The sequence below is a fragment of the Culex pipiens genome, chromosome 2 (assembly GCF_016801865.2).
Source record: "Culex pipiens pallens isolate TS chromosome 2, TS_CPP_V2, whole genome shotgun sequence".
Lineage (NCBI taxonomy): Eukaryota > Metazoa > Arthropoda > Insecta > Diptera > Culicidae > Culex > Culex pipiens.
In genome coordinates this window covers 83,397,217-83,420,495 of record NC_068938.1, presented here as the reverse complement: position 1 = coordinate 83,420,495, position 23,279 = coordinate 83,397,217, and the positions used below count along the sequence as shown (strand labels likewise).

The 23,279-nt window shown below is 29.1% G+C and overlaps 2 protein-coding genes and 1 long non-coding RNA gene across 6 annotated transcripts in view; 1 reads left to right on the top strand and 2 right to left on the bottom strand.

Moving 5' to 3' along the window:
* LOC120426262 (protein NDRG3) overlaps positions 1-1,093 on the bottom strand; it is a 166,569-nt gene extending 165,476 nt beyond the window's left edge. Inside the window, exon 1 of the mRNA XM_052708907.1 lies at positions 958-1,093. Coding sequence (XP_052564867.1) covers positions 958-1,013 — 56 coding nt within the window. The 5' untranslated portion in view covers positions 1,014-1,093. The remainder of the gene's footprint in view (positions 1-957) is intronic.
* Positions 1,094-1,218: 125 nt separating this feature from the next.
* LOC120422609 (uncharacterized) lies at positions 1,219-13,456 on the bottom strand. Of its 2 annotated transcripts, none has more exons than XR_005606156.1 (2): positions 13,375-13,456; positions 1,219-1,375 (listed from the first exon to the last, which is right to left on the bottom strand). It is a non-coding gene; the product is annotated as an uncharacterized LOC120422609 (long non-coding RNA). The 2 variants fall into 2 exon arrangements; XR_008212256.1 differs by having other exon boundaries at positions 13,139-13,439.
* A 2,094-nt stretch (positions 13,457-15,550) lies between these two features.
* LOC120422617 (FK506-binding protein 2) overlaps positions 15,551-23,279 on the top strand; it is a 53,221-nt gene continuing 45,492 nt past the window's right edge. Inside the window, exon 1 of one of the 3 annotated variants that reach the window (XM_052708118.1) lies at positions 15,551-15,709. The gene's annotated coding sequence lies outside the window, so the exon portion shown is untranslated. Of the gene's footprint in view, positions 15,732-16,320; positions 16,556-23,279 lie in introns of those variants that run through there. The other 2 variants (XM_039586111.2, XM_052708119.1) reach the window with 2 other exon arrangements.

Sequence of the window (23,279 nt, the reverse complement as noted above, 5' to 3'; positions counted from 1 at the left end):
ACTCGATACAAACAAAAACAGTTCAGAAATGTTTAAATCCATGTATTTTTAGATTATGTTGGAGCTACTAACGTCATTAACATTTTTAACCTTATTTTTTTAGTTTCAGTGAAAATAGTGTTCAGAACAATGAACAATTTTTTTAAATATTGGCACCATTTTAGATTCTGATCATGTTATAATCTTATAAAAAATAAGCCATTTATTTAAAACATGTTGATGTGCTGAATTTAAATTTATGACAAAAGTTCAATAACTTTTCACTTTTTATGAATCTAGTTGAATAAAAACTGTTAAACTATGACAGTCAATTTCAGGCCATCACCAACGTATATTCAATAATTTATCTAATGATAGATTGAAAACTTGTTAGGATACAAAACACACAGAAGCAAAAAGTTAGTAGTTGGATTAGCTTTCAAATAAAATACACACAACAATCATTACCTTTCAATTTTCATCCTCGTTTTCCGCATTTTACCGGCTCGTACTGGTTCACCCCAAACTGACCACTGCCAAACTGCCGACAGCACCATAGAAACTGCAACCTTCAGCCTTACTGGCACTACACCACCAGCTGTTGAAAGTCTATTCGCAAAAAAAATATCACAAACCTACAATCATTCCCAAAATTTGACCCCCGAACAAACACACATGTTTCACACAGGGTCTATATCCCCAATATTGACAACGTTCAAAACTCTCATTTTCCTCTTGGACTGTGTTTTCATTTTTTATTATTTTGTGTACACTCAGTTGCAGTATTTTTTTTATCACGTTAATGTTTTGTCAAATTAAATTTCTGTCCCAATTTGAGAATGTAAAAATTAATTCAAGTTATTGAAAAAATGTTTTAAAATTTATTGTCAAAATTTGGATTTTTGAACTTTTTCAAAAACGAAACTTGAACTATTCTTCGTGCAACTGAGCGTAAATAAAACGAAAAAAGCAACTTACGGTGGCGTCTCGATGTGCGGCATCAGTCCCGAAGGCCCTGAAGTGATCGAAGTCATGTTGTTGTTCTGAACTCGCAACGGCGTCCTGCTCGGCACGTTCAAACTCTCTGCCGACGTGATAAAACGGTTGTTTTCAACTCCGGGCGGCTTTGTTGATTTGGTGACAGCAGCTTTTCGACGAACCACAAAATTTAAATTGGCTTGGCTTTTTATGCAAATTCACTTTCTTTTCTTTATTTTCGATATTTGGCTTTTTGGACACTTCTTGGATCGCGCACTTCTTTTGTATTATTTGCTCTTCACAACTTGGACATGAACACCGACTTGGACACTTTTTTCTTCTTCTTCTACCTAGGTAATTCCGTCATATGACTTCATCCAAATGCGTTAACTCTTGGCACTCGAGCAAACTGCAGCCACTAGCAAAAGCAAAAAAAAAGCAATTACACTCAAACAGCAATTAGTCGGGTGATATCTTTCTGGTGCAACCGGCGGCGGTCGAAGGCTCGCTCGTTACCATAATAAACCTTCGTGTTTTCGAGCTGAAACAACTCGGTACATGGCGTTGAGAAGCTGCAATTTTCTTCTGCAACCATGCAACTTGCCTGTCGAACTGCTGCGTGAAACCCCAGATCAAACCAACAAGCAACAGCTGTGAAACCGGCTGTACTAATATTTTAGCCTAAAATCGACCACTTACGCAACAAAAACGTAAAATTGTCTGCCAATTTTATGTGATCGGCTTAAAAACGCGATGATCGAGAAGGAGGAATGTTGCCGATAAACTATCCAGACCAAACTGAGTTAAGATGTAACATAGCTTAGACGACTCCTGAGAGGATTTCTTGAAGAGAGAGAAGAAGCAAAAAAAGGAAATAACCATGAGATAGTAAGGTTGATGGTTGGATGGAGTTGGCAAAAAAGTTGAAGCGATCAGTTTTGCGACCACGACATCATGGTTGATAGGTTTCAAGAGAGAAAGAGATACACGGAGAGAACATGCGGTTCGGTGATTGGAGAGTACAGGGTTGAAAGCTTAACTGAAATTAGAACAAATTTTGAATAATTTTGCAATCATTTTTCAATAGGGCGTAGTCCTGACTTATTATTACGGAATTGACTCAAAATTTTAACAATGTAAGAATTTATAAGAATTGAAAAAGAAATTTATTTAAAATTTGATTAGGCCGGTGCGAATATTATTCAGTTTATGTTCTCACCCACCCCCTTTCAAAATCTGTCCATTTGCTGTGTTTAAATGCATTTTTTTAAATGTTTTAGTTTGCTTTAAAATATTTTGATTTTTTTTGTTAAATACCCGAGTGCAATACCACATTTTATAGTTTGAAAATTGAAGTTTTTAGTTCTTTGTTCTTGTTTCTTGTTTCTTGTTTCTTGTTTCTTGTTTCTTGTTTCTTGTTTCTTGTTTCTTGTTTCTTGTTTCTTGTTTCTTGTTTCTTGTTTCTTGTTTCTTGTTTCTTGTTTCTTGTTTCTTGTTTCTTGTTTCTTGTTTCTTGTTTCTTGTTTCTTGTTTCTTGTTTCTTGTTTCTTGTTTCTTGTTTCTTGTTTCTTGTTTCTTGTTTCTTGTTTCTTGTTTCTTGTTTCTTGTTTCTTGTTTCTTGTTTCTTGTTTCTTGTTTCTTGTTTCTTGTTTCTTGTTTCTTGTTTCTTGTTTCTTGTTTCTTGTTTCTTGTTTCTTGTTTCTTGTTTCTTGTTTCTTGTTTCTTGTTTCTTGTTTCTTGTTTCTTGTTTCTTGTTTCTTGTTTCTTGTTTCTTGTTTCTTGTTTCTTGTTTCTTGTTTCTTGTTTCTTGTTTCTTGTTTCTTGTTTCTTGTTTCTTGTTTCTTGTTTCTTGTTTCTTGTTTCTTGTTTCTTGTTTCTTGTTTCTTGTTTCTTGTTTCTTGTTTCTTGTTTCTTGTTTCTTGTTTCTTGTTTCTTGTTTCTTGTTTCTTGTTTCTTGTTTCTTGTTTCTTGTTTCTTGTTTCTTGTTTCTTGTTTCTTGTTTCTTGTTTCTTGTTTCTTGTTTCTTGTTTCTTGTTTCTTGTTTCTTGTTTCTTGTTTCTTGTTTCTTGTTTCTTGTTTCTTGTTTCTTGTTTCTTGTTTCTTGTTTCTTGTTTCTTGTTTCTTGTTTCTTGTTTCTTGTTTTTTGTTTCTTGTTTCTTGTTTTTAGTGTTCAGTTTTTAGTTTTTAATTCATAGTTTTTAATTTTTAGTTTTTAGTTTTTAATTTTTAGTTTTTAGTTTTTAGTTTTTAGTTTTTAGTTTTTAGTTTTTAGTTTTTAGTTTTTAGTTTTTAGTTTTTAGTTTTTAGTTTTTAGTTTTTAGTTTTTAGTTTTTAGTTTTTAGTTTTTAGTTTTTAGTTTTTAGTTTTTAGTTTTTAGTTTTTAGTTTTTAGTTTTAGTTTTTAGTTTTTAGTTTTTAGTTTTTAGTTTTTAGTTTTTAGTTTTTAGTTTTTAGTTTTTAGTTTTTAGTTTTTAGTTTTTAGTTTTTAGTTTTTAGTTTTTAGTTTTTAGTTTTTAGTTTTAGTTTTTAGTTTTTAGTTTTTAGTTTTTAGTTTTTAGTTTTTAGTTTTTAGTTTTTAGTTTTTAGTTTTTAGTTTTAGTTTTTAGTTTTTAGTTTTTAGTTTTTAGTTTTTAGTTTTTAGTTTTTAGTTTTTAGTTTTTAGTTTTTAGTTTTTAGTTTTTAGTTTTTAGTTTTAGTTTTTAGTTTTTAGTTTTTAGTTTTTAGTTTTTAGTTTTTAGTTTTTAGTTTTAGTTTTTAGTTTTTAGTTTTTAGTTTTTAGTTTTTAGTTTTTAGTTTTTAGTTTTTAGTTTTTAGTTTTTAGTTTTTAGTTTTTAGTTTTTAGTTTTTAGTTTTTAGTTTTAGTTTTTAGTTTTTAGTTTTTAGTTTTTAGTTTTTAGTTTTTAGTTTTTAGTTTTTAGTTTTTAGTTTTTAGTTTTTAGTTTTTAGTTTTTAGTTTTTAGTTTTTAGTTTTTAGTTTTTAGTTTTTAGTTTTTAGTTTTTAGTTTTTAGTTTTTAGTTTTTAGTTTTTAGTTTTTAGTTTTTAGTTTTTAGTTTTTAGTTTTTAGTTTTTAGTTTTTAGTTTTTAGTTTTTAGTTTTTAGTTTTTAGTTTTTAGTTTTTAGTTTTTAGTTTTTAGTTTTTAGTTTTTAGTTTTTTAGTTTTTAGTTTTTAGTTTTTAGTTTTTAGTTTTTAGTTTTTAGTTTTTAGTTTTTAGTTTTTAGTTTTTAGTTTTTGTTTTTAGTTTTTAGTTTTTAGTTTTTAGTTTTTAGTTTTTAGTTTTTAGTTTTTAGTTTTTAGTTTTTAATTTTTAGTTTTTAGTTTTTAGTTTTTAGTTTTTAGTTTTTAGTTTTTAGTTTTTAGTTTTTAGTTTTTAGTTTTTAGTTTTTAGTTTTTAGTTTTTAGTTTTTAGTTTTTAGTTTTTAGTTTTTAGTTTTTAGTTTTTAGTTTTTAGTTTTTAGTTTTTAGTTTTTAGTTTTTAGTTTTTTAGTTTTTAGTTTTTAGTTTTTAGTTTTTAGTTTTTAGTTTTTAGTTTTTAGTTTTTAGTTTTAGTTTTTAGTTTTTAGTTTTTAGTTTTTAGTTTTAGTTTTTAGTTTTTAGTTTTTAGTTTTTAGTTTTTAGTTTTTAGTTTTTAGTTTTTAGTTTTTAGTTTTTAGTTTTTAGTTTTTAGTTTTTAGTTTTTAGTTTTTAGTTTTTAGTTTTTAGTTTTTAGTTTTAGTTTTTAGTTTTTAGTTTTTAGTTTTTAGTTTTTAGTTTTTAGTTTTTAGTTTTAGTTTTTAGTTTTTAGTTTTTAGTTTTTAGTTTTTAGTTTTTAGTTTTTAGTTTTTAGTTTTTAGTTTTTAGTTTTTAGTTTTTAGTTTTTAGTTTTTAGTTTTTAGTTTTTAGTTTTTAGTTTTTAGTTTTTAGTTTTTAGTTTTTAGTTTTTAGTTTTAGTTTTTAGTTTTTAGTTTTTAGTTTTTAGTTTTTAGTTTTTTAGTTTTTAGTTTTTAGTTTTTAGTTTTTAGTTTTTAGTTTTTAGTTTTTAGTTTTTAGTTTTTAGTTTTTAGTTTTTAGTTTTTAGTTTTTAGTTTTTAGTTTTTAGTTTTTAGTTTTTAGTTTTTAGTTTTTAGTTTTTAGTTTTTAGTTTTTAGTTTTTAGTTTTTAGTGTTTAGTTTTTAGTTTTTAGTTTTTAGTTTTTAGTTTTTAGTTTTTAGTTTTTAGTTTTTAGTTTTTAGTTTTTAGATTTTAGTTTTTAGTTTTTAGTTTTTAGTTTTTAGTTTTTAGTTTTTAGTTTTTAGGTTTTAGTTTTTAGTTTTTAGTTTTTAGTTTTTAGTTTTTAGTTTTTAGTTTTTAGTTTTTAGTTTTTAGTTTTTAGTTTTTAGTTTTTAGTTTTTAGTTTTTAGTTTTTAGTTTTTAGTTTTTAGTTTTTAGTTTTTAGTTTTTAGTTTTTAGTTTTTAGTTTTTAGTTTTAGTTTTAGTTTTTAGTTTTTAGTTTTTAGTTTTTAGTTTTTTAGTTTTTAGTTTTTAGTTTTAGTTTTTAGTTTTTAGTTTTTAGTTTTTAGTTTTTAGTTTTTAGTTTTTAGTTTTTAGTTTTTAGTTTTTAGTTTTTAGTTTTTAGTTTTTAGTTTTTAGTTTTTAGTTTTTAGTTTTTAGTTTTTAGTTTTTAGTTTTTAGTTTTTAGTTTTTAGTTTTTAGTTTTTAGTTTTTAGTTTTTAGTTTTTAGTTTTTAGTTTTTAGTTTTTAGTTTTTAGTTTTTAGTTTTTAGTTTTTAGATTTTAGTTTTTAGTTTTTAGTTTTTAGTTTTTAGTTTTTAGTTTTTAGTTTTTAGTTTTTAGTTTTTAGTTTTTAGTTTTTAGTTTTTAGTTTTTAGTTTTTAGTTTTTAGTTTTTAGTTTTTAGTTTTTAGTTTTTAGTTTTTAGTTTTTAGTTTTTAGTTTTTAGTTTTTAGTTTTTAGTTTTTAGTTTTTAGTTTTAGTTTTTAGTTTTTAGTTTTTAGTTTTTAGTTTTTAGTTTTAGTTTTTAGTTTTTAGTTTTTAGTTTTTAGTTTTAGTTTAGTTTTTAGTTTTTAGTTTTTAGTTTTTAGTTTTTAGTTTTTAGTTTTTTAGTTTTTAGTTTTTAGTTTTTAGTTTTAGTTTTTAGTTTTTAGTTTTAGTTTTTAGTTTTTAGTTTTTAGTTTTAGTTTTAGTTTTTAGTTTTTAGTTTTTAGTTTTTAGTTTTTAGTTTTTAGTTTTTAGTTTTTAGTTTTTAGTTTTTAGTTTTTAGTTTTTAGTTTTTAGTTTTTAGTTTTTAGTTTTTAGTTTTTAGTTTTTAGTTTTTAGTTTTTAGTTTTTAGTTTTTATTTTTTTGTTTTTAGTTTTTAGTTTTTATTTTTTAGTTTTTAGTTTTTAGTTTTTAGTTTTTAGTTTTTAGTTTTTAGTTTTTAGTTTTTAGTTTTTAGTTTTTAGTTTTTAGTTTTAGTTTTTAGTTTTTAGTTTTTAGTTTTTAGTTTTTAGTTTTTAGTTTTTAGTTTTAGTTTTTAGTTTTTAGTTTTTAGTTTTTAGTTTTTAGTTTTTAGTTTTTAGTTTTTAGTTTTTAGTTTTTAGTTTTTAGTTTTTAGTTTTTAGTTTTTAGTTTTTAGTTTTTAGTTTTTAGTTTTTAGTTTTTAGTTTTTAGTTTTTAGTTTTTAGTTTTTAGTTTTTAGTTTTTAGTTTTAGTTTTTAGTTTTTAGTTTTTTAGTTTTTAGTTTTTAGTTTTTAGTTTTTAGTTTTTAGTTTTTAGTTTTTAGTTTTTAGTTTTTAGTTTTTAGTTTTTAGTTTTTAGTTTTTAGTTTTTAGTTTTTTAGTTTTTAGTTTTTAGTTTTTAGTTTTTAGTTTTTAGTTTTTAGTTTTAGTTTTTAGTTTTTAGTTTTTAGTTTTTAGTTTTTAGTTTTTAGTTTTTAGTTTTTAGTTTTTAGTTTTAGTTTTAGTTTTTAGTTTTTAGTTTTTAGTTTTTAGTTTTAGTTTTTAGTTTTTAGTTTTTAGTTTTTAGTTTTTAGTTTTTAGTTTTAGTTTTTAGTTTTTAGTTTTTAGTTTTTAGTTTTTAGTTTTTAGTTTTAGTTTTTAGTTTTTAGTTTTAGTTTTTAGTTTTTTAGTTTTTAGTTTTTAGTTTTTAGTTTTTAGTTTTTAGTTTTTAGTTTTTAGTTTTAGTTTTTAGTTTTTAGTTTTTAGTTTTTAGTTTTTAGTTTTTAGTTTTTAGTTTTTAGTTTTTAGTTTTTAGTTTTTAGTTTTTAGTTTTTAGTTTTTAGTTTTTAGTTTTTAGTTTTTAGTTTTAGTTTTTAGTTTTTAGTTTTTAGTTTTTAGTTTTTAGTTTTTAGTTTTTAGTTTTTAGTTTTTAGTTTTTAGTTTTTAGTTTTTAGTTTTTAGTTTTTAGTTTTTAGTTTTTAGTTTTTAGTTTTTAGTTTTTTAGTTTTTAGTTTTTAGTTTTTAGTTTTTAGTTTTTAGTTTTTAGTTTTTAGTTTTTAGTTTTTAGTTTTTAGTTTTTAGTTTTTAGTTTTTAGTTTTAGTTTTTAGTTTTTAGTTTTTAGTTTTTAGTTTTAGTTTTTAGTTTTTAGTTTTTAGTTTTTAGTTTTTAGTTTTTAGTTTTTAGTTTTAGTTTTTAGTTTTTAGTTTTTAGTTTTTAGTTTTTAGTTTTTAGTTTTTAGTTTTTAGTTTTTAGTTTTTAGTTTTTAGTTTTTAGTTTTTAGTTTTTAGTTTTTAGTTTTTAGTTTTTAGTTTTTAGTTTTTAGTTTTTGTTTTTAGTTTTTAGTTTTTAGTTTTTAGTTTTTAGTTTTTAGTTTTTAGTTTTTAGTTTTTAGTTTTTAGTTTTTAGTTTTTAGTTTTTAGTTTTTAGTTTTTAGTTTTTAGTTTTTAGTTTTTAGTTTTTAGTTTTTAGTTTTTAGTTTTTAGTTTTTAGTTTTTAGTTTTTAGTTTTTAGTTTTTAGTTTTAGTTTTTAGTTTTTAGTTTTTAGTTTTTAGTTTTTAGTTTTTAGTTTTTAGTTTTTAGTTTTTAGTTTTTAGTTTTTAGTTTTTAGTTTTTAGTTTTTAGTTTTTAGTTTTTAGTTTTTAGTTTTTAGTTTTTAGTTTTTAGTTTTTAGTTTTAGTTTTTAGTTTTTAGTTTTTAGTTTTTAGTTTTTAGTTTTTAGTTTTTAGTTTTTAGTTTTTAGTTTTTAGTTTTTAGTTTTTAGTTTTTAGTTTTTAGTTTTTAGTTTTTAGTTTTTAGTTTTTAGTTTTTAGTTTTTAGTTTTTAGTTTTTAGTTTTTAGTTTTTAGTTTTTAGTTTTTAGTTTTTAGTTTTTAGTTTTTAGTTTTTAGTTTTTAGTTTTTAGTTTTAGTTTTTAGTTTTTAGTTTTTAGTTTTTAGTTTTTAGTTTTTAGTTTTTAGTTTTTAGTTTTTAGTTTTTAGTTTTTAGTTTTTAGTTTTTAGTTTTTAGTTTTTAGTTTTTAGTTTTTAGTTTTTAGTTTTTAGTTTTTAGTTTTTAGTTTTTAGTTTTTAGTTTTTAGTTTTTAGTTTTTAGTTTTTTTTAGTTTTTAGTTTTTAGTTTTTAGTTTTTATTTTTTATTTTTTATTTTTTAGTTTTTAGTTTTTAGTTTTTAGTTTTTAGTTTTTAGTTTTTAGTTTTTAGTTTTTAGTTTTTAGTTTTTAGTTTTTAGTTTTTAGTTTTTAGTTTTTAGTTTTTAGTTTTTAGTTTTTAGTTTTTAGTTTTTAGTTTTTAGTTTTTAGTTTTTAGTTTTTAGTTTTTAGTTTTTAGTTTTTTAGTTTTTAGTTTTTAGTTTTTAGTTTTTAGTTTTTAGTTTTTAGTTTTTAGTTTTTAGTTTTTAGTTTTTAGTTTTTAGTTTTTAGTTTTTAGTTTTTAGTTTTTAGTTTTTAGTTTTTAGTTTTTAGTTTTTAGTTTTTAGTTTTTAGTTTTTAGTTTTTAGTTTTTAGTTTTTAGTTTTTAGTTTTTAGTTTTTAGTTTTTCTTTTTTAGTTTTAGTTTTTAGTTTTTAGTTTTTAGTTTTTAGTTTTTAGTTTTTAGTTTTTAGTTTTTAGTTTTTAGTTTTTAGTTTTTAGTTTTTAGTTTTTAGTTTTTAGTTTTTAGTTTTTAGTTTTTAGTTTTTAGTTTTTAGTTTTTAGTTTTTAGTTTTTAGTTTTTAGTTTTTAGTTTTTAGTTTTTAGTTTTTAGTTTTTAGTTTTTAGTTTTTAGTTTTTAGTTTTTAGTTTTTAGTTTTTAGTTTTTAGTTTTTAGTTTTTAGTTTTTAGTTTTTAGTTTTTAGTTTTTAGTTTTTAGTTTTTAGTTTTTAGTTTTTAGTTTTTAGTTTTTAGTTTTTAGTTTTTAGTTTTTAGTTTTTAGTTTTTAGTTTTTAGTTTTTAGTTTTTAGTTTTTAGTTTTTAGTTTTAAGTTTTTAGTTTTTAGTTTTTAGTTTTTAGTTTTTAGTTTTTAGTTTTTAGTTTTTAGTTTTTAGTTTTTAGTTTTTAGAATGTTATTATTTTTGATGGAATAATGATAATAGACACGAGCAATCTTTACTTTACCTCACATAAATTTGGATTGCCAGTTGAATTCCTCAACTCTTCTCCACAAGTCATTTCCCACTTGAAACCTTTCCGTTCAATAAATACCACTCAACAATTAGTATTTAAGTGCAGGTTTCCCATTCACTTTTAACCGCTTTAAATTATCTGCACTTCAAGTTGGATTTTACTTGAAACCAGCGGAACTGGATGGGATTTACAAATCCCACAATCAATCCAGTTCAGTAATTGGATTAGCCCCTGTTTTGATCATACTTGCTGACAGTTGCCTTCCAAGAGCAAACTCTTGCTCTACTCTCCACACACTCTGATCAAGCCTTCCACGAAGGGAGACTTTCTGCAAACATGTTCGATACACTTTTTATTTCTCTCTCGAACGATAAGCCCAGATCATAAAAAAATCCGTCCGAATGTGATCTGCTCAACTTAAGAAATTCGCCGTGACGCCGCCACCGTCAAACCTGTTTTTCAGTTTGGGGGATTTCTGCGCCCCATCAACATTCTTCCCTACGCCGACCTACACCGCACAGAGTTGAGCAAAAGTCGACGAGGCACTTCAACCTAATTAGAATTAAGCAATAACTCAGTAGATCGGGTTGGCACTACTAGGGGAATCCCCCTAACTAACCATTCGACTTGACGCAACAAAATTGTTCATCAACAACGCTCTTCAAATCGTCAATGAACCACGATTCACGATGATCTACGGGGTCAATTCCAACCAACCAACAACAACAATAAAAGCGAATTCGCGCAGGTGCGAAGATCCTCGCTGGGGAAGAAATGGCGTTGTTGATGGACCCTCGAGAGCGAACCTCCTCGCGCAAAAACTTGTTTTGTTCACCTTGGAAGCGAAAGGCTGTCCCGAAGATGTTGTTGTTGCTGGTGGAGTTTATGCTGTGGGGTTTCGTAGGACAATGGATGATGTTGGTGAATGTTGTGGTTTCTTGGAACGCGTTCAGAAATTGGTTGTGGTTTTAGTGTTTTGATCCATCTGAATACGCCTCACGTTTGATATTTCGACTTCAACGTATCAAATAGCTTTATGCACACCAATCTCTTACTTTTATATTACACACACTTTTGAACAATCTGAATATAATATGCTGAACGTCAAAATGATTAAGTTTAAATGCAATCAGGGAAATGTTTTTACCATAATAAGAGTATTTTCTTAAAAATAATGACATTCAAATTCAAAGCAATCAAATCTTCAAATTCTTCAAATCTTCAAATCTTCAAATCTTCAAATCTTCAAATCTTCAAATCTTCAAATCTTCAAATCTTCAAATCTTCAAATCTTCAAATCTTCAAATCTTCAAATCTTCAAATCTTCAAATCTTCAAATCTTCAAATCTTCAAAACTTCAAATCTGAAGATTTTGAACAATCTGAATATAATATGCTTAACGTCAAAATGATTAAGTTTAAATGCAATCAGGGAAATGTTTTTACCATAATAAGAGTATTTTCTTAAAAATAATGACATTCAAATTCAAAGCAATCAAATCTTCAAATTCTTCAAATCTTCAAATCTTCAAATCTTGAAATCTTCAAATCTTCAAATCTTCAAATCTGAAGATTTTGAACAATCTGAATATAATATGCTTAACGTCAAAATGATTAAGTTTAAATGCAATCAGGGAAATGTTTTTACCATAATAAGAGTATTTTCTTAAAAATAAAGACATTCAAATTCAAAGCAATCAAATCTTCAAATTCTTCAAATCTTCAAATCTTCAAATCTTCAAATCTTCAAATTTTCAAATCTTCAAATCTTCAAATTTTCAAATCTTCAAATCTTCAAATCTTCAAATCTTCGAATCTTCAAATCTTCAAATCTTCAAATCTTCAAATCTTCAAATCTTCAAATCTTCAAATCTTCAAATCTTCAAATCTTTAAAAATCTCCAAATCTTCAAATCTTTCAAAGTCTTCAAATCTTTGAATGCTAAAAATGCTAGTGAAAATTAGTATCAAAATCACAGAGCATCTCAGCACATGACACATGACTTCAATTAATTTATTTTTTAATTGTTGACCCTGCATGATTCATAGAAGATGACACACCATTGTTGTCGATTATTTTCTTATAAGAAATCTGAAATTCACAACTCATCACCTTCCTACTTCCCAAGCAGCAAAATAAATAATAGCATTTTGATGAAATCCATCTAACATATGAAAAAACAATAAATATTTAATTGGCACATTGACGCCCCCTCCTCTTCGGTTAACATCTATTTTTAAAAAGCCTTGTTCATCACCTCTTGGCATGCAAACTATCAGTGGAGTTGTGAGATGAACACTATGTCGGCGTTGCACTATCTTGTCGAATGTTGAAAAAAGCTGATTTTGAATTTAAAAGTGCTTGTTTGTCAAATTTAAGTTTACATCAATTTTACCAGATCATAAAAACTTTATACACAGAAAAAAAGATAGTATTATTCATCAGGGAATTATGACAGATTTTGTGTCAAAAAATGTGTAATATTGCATCAGGAACTGTTGAATTTTCATCAGATTTAAATGAATTTTCATCAGGTTCATTTTTTACACATTTTGTATGTATTATTACTCAAAAAAGAAGTAATATTCAACCTTCCAAAATTCATCTTTTTTGTGTAAAATGAGATTTACTCTTAAAATGAGCTAAAATCGCCCTACGACAAGATAGCACAACGGCAACGCCAACTTATCAGTTACGGCCAGGAATTCCCTCTCAACGGATCGTGACTGGAACTCATCTCCAGCCGACGAGGAGCGCATTGTCATCTCATTCGATCGTTTATTTTAATCAAGCATGGCATTTGTTGGTCAGGTTGGCAGCTTAAACAACAGATGGCACAAAAAAGGTCACAGCTTTGTTGACTTGTTGGTTTGTTTTGTCTGTGTTTGTTTTATTTTATTCTGTTTTCGACATTTCAACAGCTTGTTTCTGGATTCGTTTAAATGATTTTTTTGTTGCGATTTCAGCGTTGACAATGACCGGTTTTGCGATTTTCCCAGAACCGGTACCGGTTTTTACGATCCTGTGATATTGCTGCTCCTTGAAACACGTCACGTCGTTTCTTCTCTCTTCTCCTCGATTTCCACTTTAAAAAAACAGCACCCAGAATGACTTCTCGCGAAAACTTATCTCAATCACACTAAACAAATTGCTCACGAAAGAGCAGCGAACACAATAGCTGGTTAACCGATCCACATGAGATTGCACGTAAATTTACATGTGCATCACTACCGGGGGATCTTTACACCCGGTAACAGCTCCAGCGTGGTTGATTCGAACAGCATTAACGATGCACTTCCGGTTCTGCGGGAACGAGAATTAATCTGTCATCGCAGACAGTTGTAAAATGGAACTCAGCGCACAATGCCGGTGGAATTCAATCGACCTGTGCTCGATTTCAATTTGGGCACTCCCAACTATTTTTTTCGTGAGACTTTTGATGAACTAGGGATGCTCACTATAACTTGGAAAATTTCCAAATTCACTCATTTTCTAACAAAACTTCACAGCTTGTATTTTTCCTGATCCCAATTATTCCATATTTTCCTCTCTGCGCTAGGGATGCACACTCCCCTCAATTTCATCGATTTAAAAGCTCATTAACGATCCCAACCACTCACAGCCCCCATTCTTGCTCGGAACACTTGAATTATTTTGCAGCGCATTAAGGCCCGTCAAAGGCTATCATTATTCACCTCTGCCATCAACCGCCAAACTTTCGAACCACCTGTCGAAGCCCCACCAATTTCCCCAACCCACGCAAAACTTTTCAAAAACCCGCCGGCGACGACGACGATTAATTCCGTGTGACGGTCAAAGTTTCAATTCCACGGACCGCCAATTATCCTAATAATACCACCATGATTTGGGTGGAAGAAGCAGATGAAAAAACAAAAACAACTTCCACTAATAGTTCACGCAATTGGCGTACCTGAAGATCGCACGTGAAACTTGGGTATGCTTAAAAAGTTGTTGGACCACGACCCGATCGCGAAAGCAGTTCGAAGAGTACTGGTGAGTTTGAATCTTCGCGCATGGTTCGACGCAGCGTATGTGGCTTTGAAGGTGCCTTGGCTCATCAAAACGAGCAAGTTGAAATTTGAATCAAAAAACCATAAAATCATAAAATCATAAAATCATAAAATCATAAAATCATAAAATCATAAAATTTTAAAATCATAAAATCATAAAATCATAAAATCATAAAATCATAAAATCATAAAATCATAAAATCATAAAATCATAAAATCATAAAATCATAAAATCATAAAATCATAAAATCATAAAATCATAAAATCATAAAATCATAAAATCATAAAATCATAAAATCATAAAATCATAAAATCATAAAATCATAAAATCATAAAATCATAAAATCTTAAAATCTTAAAATCATAAAATCATAAAATCATAAAATCATAAAATCATAAAATCATAAAATCATAAAATCATAAAATCATAAAATCATAAAATCATAAAATCATAAAATCATAAAATCATAAAATCATAAAATCATAAAATTGTTTTTGTTTTTGTTTTTGTTTTTGTTTTTGTTTTTGTTTTTGTTTTTGTTTTTGTTTTTGTTTTTGTTTTTGTTTTTGTTTTTGTTTTTGTTTTTGTTTTTGTTTTTGTTTTTGTTTTTGTTTTTGTTTTTGTTTTTGTTTTTGTTTTTGTTTTTGTTTTTGTTTTTGTTTTTGTTTTTGTTTTTGTTTTTGTTTTTGTTTTTGTTTTTGTTTTTGTTTTTGTTTTTGTTTTTGTTTTTGTTTTTGTTTTTGTTTTTGTGAGACAAGAGACAAGAGACAAGAGACAAGAGACAAGAGACAAGAGACAAGAGACAAGAGACAAGAGACAAGAGACAAGAGACAAGAGACAAGAGACAAGAGACAAGAGACAAGAGACAAGAGACAAGAGACAAGAGACAAGAGACAAGAGACAAGAGATAAGAGACAAGAGACAAGAGACAAGAGACAAGAGACAAGAGACAAGAGACAAGAGACAAGAGACAAGAGACAAGAGACAAGAGACAAGAGACAAGAGACAAGAGACAAGAGACAAGAGACAAGAGACAAGAGACAAGAGATCACCAATAACCATGACCAAAGAACAAGGATCAAAGAAGTATCCAAAATGAGCACATAGATTGAAGATTGTAAATTTTACACTGGAAATTTAAGGGATACCATTTTGTGAATAAGTCACCGCGATCGTGCCCCTTCACTTAAACGCCATATCAGTTTGGCTGTAAAACACCACCCGTCGAACCGATCCAAGTCAGTGCCGTCGTTTCACGGTTGATTAGGCTCAATTGGTCGTGAAACAAGATCGAACAAAGCCCGGCCCGGCCACGTCCGCGTATCGTCCGGTCACCAATGGCAGCTTTTGTTTTTGTTTGGCGATAGTCTGGCCTGAGGGTACCGTTGGGGAAGTTTGCAAATCTTCGTGAGTGTTGCGAGGAAAACCGGTCATTTGTATTGATTAGCGGGTTGTATTGTGTTGGAGGGTGATTTATCTACGGCTAGTTTGAATGAATTCTGACGTGGTTTTTATTTTATTTAGATATTTCAAGTCTACTTATAGTATCAAGTTTACAGCGGTTCAACGTAATCTTCTTTTGGTACACCTAATTACAAAATTACTCAGAAGTAATCACTCGATCAGCTTCCCACCACAAACCGCATCGAAATCACCAAAAACCCTGCTCACCTGTTGCATGCTACTAGGCGTATCAAACCGCTCCGTTCATCTCTTTCATTCATCACCCCTTCCATTCACTCTCCAACGCCGTACCCTCTGCTACGCATGCATCAACGAACAGCTCGGGTATCTCTTTCGTTTCAGTCTTCTCCCTTTTCAACTTCATTCGCCGAAGTTTCATTCATCGCGCACGCAACCTCAAGCACGCAGCCGCTGAGTTCATCAACTCGAGGGGTTCTCCGACTGTCTCACTTCATAGCTCCGGACCCGTCTTCCACGCCATCGATGAATCCCTCGGAGGGTACCTGTTGAATGCCAATGAACCACCATCATCAGCGCGCCCGGTGTCACCCCTTCTCCAGCGCGTGCCTGGTTCCTCTTCGTCGGGTTCCGTCGCCGTCGGTTATATATGGACCGACGGAATTCATTCCCAGCCGCTCAGTTGTTCGTTTCGTTTCGTCGGCTTTGGACGTGTTCCGCGGAGTAGTTGGTCGCGAGTGTCGAGTAATCTGTCTGTCAAACCCCCCAGGTGATTCGGAGTTCCAACTGATCAGGTCATCGCAGTGTACAAGGTAACTCTACTGATAGCTACAAGTCAGCAAGAAGTTCGGTTGAGGTGTGTTATGCAAAAACAGCACAGGTCGGTCGGTTCAGCCGGCAGCCGGATTTACAGTTTTCGGTGCACGTACTCGACGGCGATTGGATGCACAACTACGGAAACAGCAGACGTTTTTTTTTTCGTCACAAGTCGCTTATCTTGACTTTGGTTGACGTGGTATTGCGCGAGAGATGGTCAAATGTGTGCGTCGTACTTGAACACTAAGCCGTGTACAGAACGTCGTCTCTGGTTGTGTTGTAATTCTACGTACAATCGGCTGTTTGGACTGTCTGACCATTGGGCACGAAGAAAGAACAACGTGGCACTTCGGCGTGGACGGTGCCACTCTGTATTTAGGTTGTGTCGTCTAAGCTGGAACATTCCAGCCAGCCAGCCACGATCTGAAGAAGTCACGCCGACGCCGGTCTACGAGTGAGTGAAAGAGAGAAAGACCTCCTCGGCGGGGGGAACCAGATGTGTGTACCCCTAGACTTGACTGTGTGTTGACTTGGGAGGTTTTGAGAAGGGAAGAAGAAAGTTTCGCGACGACCACTTTCTGCCTGCGAGTGGTGGAGTCGCGTTCAGTTTACGGAGGAGTGTCGTCGCGAACGGTTTGCGTTTTAGGAGGGTGGCTTAAAGTGGGGACTTGGAGGTTTTAGTTTTTTTGGAGTGGACCAGTGTAGTGATCCAGTTTTGCAAGTTTTCATAAATACCAGTCCGGTAGCGTTTGAATTGATTGTTTTGCTTTAAAGGTCTAGTGAAGCCGGATTTGGGAGTGACTTTTATTTTGGATTTGGTTGAGTTGAAAGAAAGGCGAAAGGTCAGTATTGCATCGCAGACACGAGGAAGTTGTCGAGCGGCTTTTGAGTGGAGTTGAAGTGGATAACGGAAGTGAATGGCATAGAAATGTTGGCTTTGGATGTATTTGAAGAAATTTTGACAAATTCAGTGATAAATAATATTGCTGTGGTAGATTGCTTGTAATATAAAAGCGAATTTCGATGATTTTTAAAAAATGTTTAACAATATTCAACAACAACAAAACCTTCTTTAAACTTAGTTAATTTTGTGATAAATATTTCCTACAGTGTTTTTATTTTTAAAGGAGTTTTTCAAACATTTTGCATTAAATTTTATTTGTTACTTCAATTGAATAACCTGTCATTTATGAAATTCAAAAATTATATTTCCTGTTTAAATCACAATTTTCATTTTTTTTAGATTAAAGAGTCACAGAAATGGTCTTTGGAAAAATGCATCATTTATTCAATAGTCTGATTTGCTTTAAGGTCTCAAAATGTTCCATTTGATTCTACATTAGGGTGGCAATAAACAAATTAACATCAGGGATACCCCCTGATTCGATTCTTAGGCAAAAATAAATAACTGTGAAAATTTTGAGCTAAATTGGTTAAGGGTTATGGGTCGCTTTTTATCGTTGAAGCTGGTTGAAGCAAAAACGTCTTCTTTAAATCGTTAATAACTCGTCAGGGTTAACTCGGATCGTTTTGCGGTCTTGGACAAAGTTGTTTGTCATAAAATTTTACATAAGAATCTCACACTTGACAATGATCCGACACATTTAACGCCACCTTTTGGCGGAATTTTGATTTTTTTGGTTTTCCTATACATTTTTTCGAATTTTCCCATATAAACTTCAACAATAAAAAGCGACCGATTTGGCTCAACATTGACAAAGTTGAAGAATCAAACAAGGAGGATTCTCAAAATTTGTATAAAAATGAATGCAGTTTTATTAAATTAGAAATAAAATAAACGTCACCAATCACCAAAACTGTTAGGACTTTTTTCAATTGAAGTTAAGTTTGGCAATATATTTTTTGGACACTAATTTTTGGGAAAATTTTGGAGATTGCGGGGCAGATATTTAAAAAAATGCATAGGAGTTAGTAAAATAACGCCGATGCACTATTGTTCTCCACGTTTTTGCCCGCCTTCCCTCCTCTTCAATTTTTTTAAAAAATTGGGGGCCAAAATTTTTGCTGAAAAATTTAATTTCTATTGAATAACATATAAAATCGATTTTACTTTTTTTTATTGAAAAACGTTTAATTATGATTTTTAATCAAAAAATGGCTTTTAAATCTTTTTTTTTTTGAAGTTTTAAATATTTAGAACACACATCAGAAAAAGAAACTTAAAGTAATAAATACATTTTTGCTTTATAAATTCATTGTTATTTTGGATTTGACAAGTTTTTCTTTTAAAATGTCAATATTTTTCTGTATTTTTTGAGCAAATTTTGAGCTAAAACGATGAAAAAAAATGCCATACATATTTTTCAAACATGGAAAACATTTTTAAACAGTTCTTGAAAAATTCCGATTTGAAAATATAGTTGATTCAGTGTTATAATTTATATATCCAAAAATAGAAAATTTCCAAACTTATAATAAGTAGGAAAATGTTGAAGTAAAAACGTGTTTTTGGAAATATTTTCAATTAATATTAATGTGACACTTTATTGTGAAGAAAATTGAAGTTATGAAGTTTTTCATGAATTTATTTTTGATCTTTTATTCGGCTCCGTAAAACTTTGGTAGATGAGCCTAAATAAAGACAGTTATATATAAAACAAATCTTTGATCTTTTGAAAATAAAACAAATAAGAAGTTAGTAAAATAAAATATTCATATTAAGTCTGTTTTACAAAGCAATTAAATTTCAATTAAACTTTTTTCATAATATAAATATGATACCTAGTTCATCACATTATTTATTTATTTTTCTTGAATTTAGCTGTAGGTTATACGCTCAAAATCAAATATTCTAGTTCTCAAACTTATTGTTGGCTATCAAATGTAAAAATAAAGTATATTTTTTCAACAATGAGAGTGAACAAATAAAGCAAATAAAAATGATTGATTGTAAATTTTCAATCCAAGATAAATTTAGGATTTGAGTGTCAACTGATATCAAGTGCTTCGTCTAAAACAAAACAAAACAATAGAAAAGATTAAAATACGAGAAATACTGTTTTGAGAGACACAAACTCACCGTCAAAATAATGATAAGAGATGTACGACTGCTTTTTCCAATCAAGATAGCTGATTAACTTTTGAAACGACAAGTTTTTTTAGTCAATAGACAAAAGTTGTTTAATTTCTAATCAAAAAAATTGGCAGTCGATGCCCTAAAAATATGTATAAAATATACCTAAAGAAAAAAATTAGGTTTGAACATGATAATTTCATCCAGATTTTGAGACTTTCACGTTAAAAGAATCACATATTTTTAATATTTGTTACAAATGGTTACAATTTTGACCTTCTCTATTTTCTGAAGCAACATTTGACCATCTGACAAACTAAGTTTTGAAAAATGGGTATCTGTTGTCTTGGATTTTTTTAATTAGTTCCAGCAATCGAAATGCTTATTCGTCCTTTTTGAATGTTGCTCCAATTTTGGAAGATTTTATTGTAGCGATAAAAAGAAATGTTGGAGAGCTTGTCACTTTACAAACAACGCTTCATTGTTTTGTAAAATTATTGGAATTTTTTTACATTTCCTTACATTTTCAAAGGCGAAAAATTTCCAACAAAAATATTTTTCTATGTTCTATTCTCTGTAAACTAAATCGCATGCATGTTTTTAATGGAAAATTTTGATAATTTTAAGGAAAAACGTTGGGTCTTCAGCGAAACATTTGCAGTAAATCATGGTGAAAATATTGTTCCGGACACCAAACTTGTGATTCCTTCCATGATCTTTGCACAAAAAAAACTTGAATGTTGGCAAAAGGAAGCTGCTTCAAAAAAATTGCACAGATTTTCTGCGAGTTAAGGGTGTTGCACAAGCTCTGGCTACGGTTGTTTGCGGAAGGGATCAATTACTGCTGGCGTATAGTTTGAGGAAAGATATTTTTGGACAGCGGAAAAACCAATCTTTCAATATGTTACGAATGTGAATTCGTTTCGACGTTAGAGTGAAGGGAAAAAATGAAACCTTTCGCCTCTATTAGCATCTTACGCCGCTGGTGATGAAATAATTACAGTCATCGAAACTTTCTCTCACTTTGGTAAAGGCACTTATTTGAAGGGATAATATGTGAAATTTCGCGGTTTTAAAAGAAAAATTGTTCGAAGTGCGTCATTTACAGCAATTTTGAAATTGTTATACTACTCGTCTGCAGAATTTGTGTAAAAATTCTCAAATTTGTAAATTAGCGATTAATTTGGCTATTTGTAGCTTTCCACACCCCTGTGGAGACTTGCTTCCCGGGGCTTAACTTTCGCTAGCTATTTCGAAATTTTCCCTCAATTGAATCGAAGACGATGACAGCCAACTGTTTCGCTGCAAAACCAGTTTGGTTGCTGCAAACCCATGCCAAAAGCTCCTGCTAACAACGACCACCATTTAGAAGCATTTTTATTTACTGAGTGCAGAGAGCTGTTTGTGTGAAAATTGTTTTTTTTTTTTATATCGGCAACAACGTGAAAAACTCGAAAGTTAATAAATGATAAGAAACGGCCAAAAAAATCACCAGCTACCCTATTTCAAACTTCACGAAGAATTCGCAAAGTGGACGATCCGGTTCGATTCGTCTGGTGGGATTGCTGGTGGCTGCTGGTTTGCTCTGTCCTCAAGACCCAAACAGCACACTTTTCATGCCATAAAACTATGCGGATGGGAAACCCCCGAGGTTTGTGGGAAAAAAAAACATATTTGCACTTTCTGTATCAACTAGATGGCTGTTGAATGCACCTGGTTTCACGGTTGTTTTAGCCTCAATTGGTTGAAATTAAGTTGAACAAATTTCAACTGTTTAATGTGATGAATTTAATTTCTGAAAATAAAATTTTATGTTTGGATTCATTTAACTTCATTGAATAACAGAATATTGATAAATAAGCCTAAACTCATAAAAAACAATTTGTGTGTGTGAGCGTGTGAGTTTGTGTGTGTATGTGTTCAGTATTTGCCTTTTCTTACATAAAAGTCTCTTTGAAACGAAATTTTGAACGTATCAACATCTTCAGCTGAAAAATATATACGTAAACACAACTCGACATTTTTGAAGTTGATATCAGTAAACGCTTGAGTTTCGTCAAGGTATGATAGATTTGAGTTCCCTAAACACCCTCAAATCGACAGAATTGATTTTTAGTGAAATTAGTGGGTGCGCATGGTTGTTGTTGTTGTTTCTTCATTAAATTCATACCCAAATTCACAATTTTATTTATTGGCAGGGAATCCACCAAAATTCAATTTTGTCGACTGGAGCTTGTTCAAATTTATCATACCTTGATAAAATTAAAGCGTTTACTGACATCAACCTAAAAAATGTCGAGTTGTGTAATCGAAGAAGAGTCAGGACAACATTTTCCAAATACTAGGAAACAGTTTTCAGATTTTGATTAATTTTACTTTTCGATTCATTCACCATTTTTCATTTGATTTTTATTTCAACTATGTTACCTGCAGTATTTTTTTGTTGAATAACAAACTTCTTTTCTAAGTTATTGGAGCATGGCTGATAAAATGAATGAGTTTGTAATATAAAATAACGGAACAAAATTTAAAGTCAATATTACCCTTTTGAATTTTGAAAAATACCCTCTTTGATTCACACGGGTTGCTAATATAGTTTCTAAGAAAAAAATAAATGTTTATATTTAGTTAACTGTGTTATGCTTTTAAACAAAATATATATAATTTTTGGTAAAATTGTAGAAAAGTCAATTTTTTTTCTGAAATTCGTTGAAACTAGTTTTGTTTTGCGGTTTGGTTGAGCGTTTTAGCAGAATGCATTACTGTGAATACAAAGATACGAGTTGTTCCTTTTAATTAAAAGGAACAACTCGTCTCTTTGTATTTATAGTTTTGTTTATAAAATTATCGATTCATATTGCATTTTAAACTGAATTCGAGGCACGAATCAAAAGTTTTTACATTTTATATGAAATTTGTTTTATTGAAAATGCCTATAAATTTGAAGATTTTTTTTATTTATATTTCAAAAACACATCATATTTATTATTTACAAACTAATTTAACCACCTACAAGTGGAAAATTGTACAATGAATCCGAAAATGCATTCCGTTTTCCAATTCGAAATCATGTTCATTAAGAAAATCATGACACTTTGAGAATATTAAAATAATTTTTTTATTATAGTCAACTAACTATCCAATATTATAAAATTTTATGAAAAATTCTTCATGAAGTACTTTAAACACTTCTCTACCATGGTCAGTATGATTCCATAGCATTCCGTACGTATACAATTTGTACTCTTCATTTTGCGAAAAAAATCAATCCTATCAAAGTCACGGTATTTTGATAATGAAAATCTAACTTACTAGATATCGCAAGTTGAAAAATGAGGTTAGCTCCTAGGTCCCGCCCGTGTGGATCAATCGGACCGCGCACTGGACTCACAATCCAGAGGTCGCTGGTGCGAATCCCGCGGCGGGCGATCTAAAATTCCTTGTGTTAATATGGGTATTCGGCGCCGTCGCTCCGTGCCATACTTTCATACACTTAGGAGCCCAGGGCGGCGAAGTCCTTGTAGATAAAAAGGAAGACACTAGTGGTTGGTACTAGCAATGGTGGCCGACAGCTATAAAGTCAACTTCGTCGTCTCATTTTTCAAAATACGATAAATATCTTGCAACTTAAATAAACTTATTTTTACGAACTTTTAGTTTTTAGTGGCTGTTTCTCAGCAACTGACCAGCCGTCAACAATGTCAAAAATTGAATTTTCTGATAATTTTCTCAGCTCTTCAAAAATATGTTTGAAATTGTTTTTTTCCTTCATAAAGTATCAAAACTGCAAAAAACTGAACATTTTTCGAAAAAAAATATCAACTGAATATGGAGCATTTTATCAAAAAATGTGTGAAGTCATTTTCGATTTCAAATTTTAGCAAAAAACAAATTTCAGAAGGTTGTTCTCCAATATTGTAGAAAATCGCAAAATAAATATAATTATTTCTCCAGTACTAGATTTTACACCATACTCAACTCTACCATAACAAATGCCTTTTTTGGTCCCATGAAAAAAAAAAAATGTTTTGGTCATTAAAAGTCAAAGTCATATAAAAAAATCGTGTCTTTTTCCGTGTGCTCATTTTATCCTGAAAAGTCTTAATAATAACCTTCAACTTTAACCAATACAACAAATCGTGCAGAAAATTCCTTCTAAAGGAACAAATATACACATTTCCTTTTTGTATGACCAGCGCGCAAGTTGTATGGTTTCTTTTGACATAGGGATAGCTTAGACAAAATTAAAAAAAAAACAAATTAAAAATCTCGAAAAACAATCGAAATTCTAGAGAGTTACTCAAAGTACGAGAGATACTAAAGAGCGCAAAAAAATGCTAAAAAAAATAATCTACAGTCATTTTCTCTTTCTAAGCTATTTTCTGAATTAGAGATTCAATTGTTATTAAGTGCTTTGTTCAAAACAAATCTAAATTATATCTGGTGTAAAACCATCTGAAATTAGTCAATTCGAAGATAACAATCCATAAAACGTGTCCTATTATAACCGCATAGACTAAATCGGCTTATAA